The sequence below is a fragment of the Nerophis lumbriciformis genome, linkage group LG06, assembly GCF_033978685.3.
Source record: "Nerophis lumbriciformis linkage group LG06, RoL_Nlum_v2.1, whole genome shotgun sequence".
Taxonomy (NCBI): Eukaryota; Metazoa; Chordata; class Actinopteri; order Syngnathiformes; family Syngnathidae; genus Nerophis; species Nerophis lumbriciformis.
The window spans coordinates 2,910,121-2,916,120 of NC_084553.2; the positions used below are offsets into that span (position 1 = coordinate 2,910,121).

Here is a 6,000-nt window from a genome sequence, read left to right on the forward strand (position 1 = left end):
ATTGCTTTTATGAGCGGTCGAGCGAGTCAAAAGCCGAAATATCCATTTGTGGCGGACGTAATTCTTTCATGGCGGGCCGCCAAAAATAAATGAATGTGTGGGAAACACTGAGATATATATATATATATATATATATATATATATATATATATATATATATATATGTATGTGTGGGGAAAAAAATCACAAGACTACTTCATCTCTACAGGCCTGTTTCATGAGGGGTTCCCTCAATCATCAGGATCATCTCCTGATGATTGAGGGAACCCCTCATGAAACAGGCCTGTAGAGATGAAGTAGTCTTGTGAATTTTTTTCTCACACATACATATATTGTGCTCTACTACGGTATCGAGCACTATTTTTTAGATAACCTTATTAAGACATATATACAGGTAAAAGCCAGTAAATTAGAATATTTTGAAAAACTTGATTTATTTCAGTAATTGCATTCAGAAGGTGTAACTTGTACATTATATTTATTCATTGCACACAGACTGATGCATTCAAATGTTTATTTCATTTAATTTTGATGATTTGAAGTGGCAACAAATGAAAATCCAAAATTCCGTGTGTCACAAAATTAGAATATTACTTAAGGCTAATACAAAAAAGGGATTTTTAGAAATGTTGGCCAACTGAAAAGTATGAAAATGAAAAATATGAGCATGTACAATACTCAATACTTGGTTGGAGCTCCTTTTGCCTCAATTACTGCGTTAATGCGGCGTGGCATGGAGTCGATGAGTTTCTGGCACTGCTCAGGTGTTATGAGAGCCCAGGTTGCTCTGATAGTGGCCTTCAACTCTTCTGCGTTTTTGGGTCTGGCATTCTGCATCTTCCTTTTCACAGATTTTCTATGGGGCTAAGGTCAGGGGAGTTGGCGGGCCAATTTAGAACAGAAATACCATGGTCCGTAAACCAGGCACGGGTAGATTTTGCGCTGTGTGCAGGCGCCAAGTCCTGTTGGAACTTGAAATCTCCATCTCCATAGAGCAGGTCAGCAGCAGGAAGCATGAAGTGCTCTAAAACTTGCTGGTAGACGGCTGCGTTGACCCTGGATCTCAGGAAACAGAGTGGACCGACACCAGCAGATGACATGGCACCCCAAACCATCACTGATGGTGGAAACTTTACACTAGACTTCAGGCAACGTGGATCCTGTGCCTCTCCTGTCTTCCTCCAGACTCTGGGACCTCGATTTCCAAAGGAAATGCAAAATTTGCATGGTTGGGTGATGGTTTGGGGTGCCATGTCATCTGCTGGTGTCGGTCCACTCTGTTTCCTGAGATCCAGGGTCAACGCAGCCGTCTACCAGCAAGTTTTAGAGCACTTCATGCTTCCTGCTGCTGACCTGCTCTATGGAGATGGAGATTTCAAGTTCCAACAGGACTTGGCGCCTGCACACAGCGCAAAATCTACCCGTGCCTGGTTTACGGACCATGGTATTTCTGTTCTAAATTGGCCCGCCAACTCCCCTGACCTTAGCCCCATAGAAAATCTGTGGGGTATTGTGAAAAGGAAGATGCAGAATGCCAGACCCAAAAACGCAGAAGAGTTGAAGGCCACTATCAGAGCAACCTGGGCTCTCATAACACCTGAGCAGTGCCAGAAACTCATCGACTCCATGCCACGCCGCATTAACGCAGTAATTGAGGCAAAAGGAGCTCCAACCAAGTATTGAGTATTGTACATGCTCATATTTTTCATTTTCATACTTTTCAGTTGGCCAACATTTCTAAAAATCCCTTTTTTGTATTAGCCTTAAGTAATATTCTAATTTTGTGACACACGGAATTTTGGATTTTCATTTGTTGCCACTTCAAATCATCAAAATTAAATGAAATAAACATTTGAATGCATCAGTCTGTGTGCAATGAATAAATATAATGTACAAGTTACACCTTTTGAATGCAATTACTAAAATAAATCAAGTTTTTCAAAATATTCTAATTTACTGGCTTTTACCTGTATATGAGGATACCTGGGTGATTTCCTGATTTTTGATGACCACTGGCTCATGGTCAGTCACTTTCCTCGGATCCAAAACCTACCTCAGTTTATTTATTACTCGCAAAGATACCACGATGCATTGATTTATAAAAAAAAATTAAATAATTTGTGTCTGTGGAGGGAGGTGTGGCCAGCGCTGCCTTACAGGAGCGGAGGTCACCGCCTCTGTCCATGGTGCTGAGGACAGAGCACCATCAGACGGGGGGCGTGGCAGTGCCGACGGCGAAACACAGCTGTAAAGGTGGTTAGCTCTCCCAGGTAGTACGAGTTATCTAATCACAGTAGAGGAGGAGGATTTGGAGTGACTGAAAAGTCACGACCTGCTGAAAAACAATTGATTAAATTGATGAACATTAAAACTCTGTTAAAAACTGCACGCCTGGCTCCTGTGATGTGTGTAACAGTGGAACTGCTAGGAAGCGACTTCCACAATGTCCAAGCACACTTACCGTATTTTCCGCACTATTAAACGCACCTAAAAACCACAAATTTACTCAAAAGCTGACAGTGCGCCTTATAACCCGGTGCGCTTTATATATGGATTAATATTAAGATTAATTTTCATAAAGTTTAGGTCTCGCAACTACGGTAAACAGCCGCCATCTTTTTTCCCCGTAGAAGAGGAAGTGCTTCTTCTTCTACGGCAAGCAACCGCCAAGGTAAGCACCCGCCCCCATAGAAGAGGAAGCGCTTCTTCTTCTACTGTAAGCAACCACCCGCCCCCGTAGAAGAAGAAGAAGCGCGCGGATATTACGTTTCATTTCCTTTGTGTGTTTACATCTGTAAGGACCACAAAATGGCTCCTACTAAGCGACAGGTTTCCGGTTCATGAAAAGACGCAATCTCTCCATCCGCACACGGACTACTATTTCACAGCAACTGCCTAAAGACTTTCAAGAAAAGCTGGCTACTTTCCGTGCATATTGTAAAAACAAGATAGCTGAAAAAAAGATCCGGCCAGAGAACATTATCAACATGGACGAGGTTCCACTGACTTTTGATATTCCTGTGAACCGCACTGTGGATACAACGGGAGCACGTACGGTGAATATTCGCACCACAGGGAATGAGAGGTCATCCTTCACTGTGGTTCTAGCTTGCCATGCTAATGGCCAGAAACTTCCACCCATGGTGATATTCAAAAGGAAGACCTTGCCAAAAGAGACCTTTCCAGCCGGCGTCATCATAAAAGCTAACTCGAAGGGATGGATGGATGAAGAAAAGATGAGCGAGTGGTTAAGGGAAGTTTACGCGAAGAGGCCGGGTGGCTTTTTTCACGCAGCTCCGTCCATGTTGATATACGACTCCATGCGCGCCCACATCACGCTGGTTTTTAATATATTATTAAAGTTTGACTGACCTATCTGACTGTTTTTTTGACATTCCTTTAGCGCAGTTAGATGCGGCTTATAACACGGGGCGGCTTATAGGTGGACAAAGTTTTGAAATATGCCGTTCATTGAAGGCGCGGCTTATAACCTAGGGCGCCTTATGGTGCGGAAAATACGGTAATAGTATGATGTGATGTGATTAACAGCCACACAAACAATGGAAGAATGTTTATTTAATGGTGAGATGGTGCGGTGTGTCTTGGTCAAAAGGCCGCTCTGAAAGATAGTTTGAATATTTGGAGCCACAATAATATGTAACTTGACCTTTTCTGAACCACGTGTTTGTCTTTGTGCGTCCTGCAGTCAGTGGAGAACATCTTCCTCCTGAGCGGCAGGAGTGGAGCTCCTGGACGGAGCTGGAGGAGCCACAGCCCCCCCACTTTAAAGAGGAACAAGAGGATGACAGCATCAGTCTGGATGGAGAGCATCTCGAAGGACTGGAGGAATTGCCGGTGATTCGTGTTGTCGTGAAGAGTGAAGATGATGAGGTCAAAGGTGAAAGTGAGGAGAAGAGAGAGGCGGAGAGACCAAGCAGCAGCTCAACTCAACACACGACAACAGAAGGTGATGGTGGAGGATCACAAGCAGACTTAGCTCCACTGTCAGATGGTGACGACACAACGTCACACCCTCCTGACACCGATGAGGAAGACTCTAAAGCTGCTCAGACACGTCACACTGACAACACACACTTGAAATGCTCTCAGTGTGACAAAACTTTTGGCGACAAGTCGTCTTTGACAAGACACATGAGGATCCACTCAGGGGAAAAACCATTTACTTGCGCAGTTTGTAGCAAAAGCTTCAAACTGAAGGACACTTTGATCAGGCACACGAGGATACACACCGGTGAAAAACCATTTGGCTGCTCAGTTTGCGGCAAAAGATTCTCTATAAGGGGAAATTTTATAACGCACACCAGAACGCACACGGGAGAAAAACCATACGCGTGCTCATTCTGCAACGCGGGTTTCCGTGCTCGTCCGGCGTTGGTCAAACACTTGAGAACGCACACCGGGGAGAAACCTTTCATCTGTGCAGTTTGCGGCGAAAGGTTCTCTCAAAAGGAGACATTAAATAGACATTCAAGAACCCACTCTGGGGAGAAACCTTTTACCTGCTTAATATGCGGTAAAACCTTCTCCATAAAAGGACAATTGATAGCGCACACAAGAACTCACACAGGAGAGAAACCTTTCACCTGCACGTTCTGCGGCAAAACATTCTCTCTTAAGGGGAATTTAATACGTCACGCAAGGACGCACACGGGGGAGAAGCCCTTTTCCTGCCCAGTCTGCAACAAAAGTTTTACCGATGGCTCGGGATTGATTATTCACAGGAGGACGCACACGGGGGAAAAACCTTTTCCCTGCTCGGTTTGCGGTCAAAGATTTGCCGTCAAAGGGCATTTGATAACACACACAAGAACACACACCGGGGAAAAGCCGTTTTCATGCTTGGTGTGCAACACAGATTTTAGTTCTCATTCAGGACTGGCCCAACACATGCACAAACACAGCTGAGAGGACTGAAGGGCGATTATCGCCGTCTTGTACGCATACTACAACCCTTGCAAATGTGGATTGTGTGTCCGCTAACATCAACACGTGTGTAGACACATGTTGAAGACAACGCCATCACTCGGATGGTCAATGATTCATTTTTAGATAACGACAATTTCATTCTATTCTGCATGCAGGAATTTCATTGGCTTGTGGAAAGTAAATGTTTGCAGTCTAAGACTTGTATAAACCTCCAGCATGTGCTTTGATACTGCATTTACTTGTGTTCGTCATGTGCAACATGGTCAAATATTCCTTCATCATTAGGACATGTCGTCTATTTCTCACCGTATCGTCCCACAGCGTACCCTTCCAAGCTATAAATACCCGTATTTTCCGCACCATAAGGCGCCCTGGGTTATAAGCCGCGCCTTCAATGAACGGCATATTTCAAAACTTTGTCCACCTATAAGCCGCCCCGTGTTGTAAGCCGCATCTAACTGCGCTAAAGGAATGTCAAAAAAACAGTCAGATAGGTCAGTCAAACTTTAATAATATATTAAAAACCAGCGTGATGTGGGCGCGCATGGAGTCGTATATCAACATGGATGAAGCTGCGTGAAAAAAGCCACCCGGCCTCTTCGCGTAAACTTAAACTTACCTTAACCACTCGCTCATCTTTTCTTCATCCATCCCTTCGAGTTAGCTTTTATGATGACGCCGGCTGGAAAGGTCTCTTTTGGCAAGGTCTTCCTTTTGAATATCACCATGGGTGGAAGTTTCTGGCCATTAGCATGGCAAGCTAGAACCACAGTGAAGGATGACTTCTCATTCCCTGTGGTGCGAATATTCACCGTACGTGCTCCCGTTGTATCCACAGTGCGGTTCACAGGAATATCAAAAGTCAGTGGAACCTCGTCCATGTTGATAATGTTCTCTGGCCGGATCTTTTTTTCAGCTATCTTGTTTTTACAATATGCACGGAAAGTAGCCAGCTTTTCTTGAAAGTCTTTAGGCAGTTGCTGTGAAATAGTAGTCCATGTGCGGATGGAGAGATTGCGTCTTTTCATGAACCGGAAACCTGTCGCTTAGTAG

At 44.3% G+C, this 6,000-nt stretch overlaps 1 protein-coding gene across 1 annotated transcript in view; it reads left to right on the forward strand.

Annotated features, from left to right (window-relative positions):
* The window catches only part of LOC133608423 (uncharacterized), a 29,376-nt gene extending 23,912 nt beyond the window's left edge, over positions 1 to 5,464 (forward strand). Inside the window, exon 4 of the mRNA XM_061963643.2 lies at positions 3,707 to 5,464. Within this exon, the coding sequence (XP_061819627.2) occupies positions 3,707 to 4,926 (1,220 nt within the window). The 3' untranslated portion in view covers positions 4,927 to 5,464. The remainder of the gene's footprint in view (positions 1 to 3,706) is intronic.
* The last annotated feature ends 536 nt before the right edge of the window (positions 5,465 to 6,000 follow it).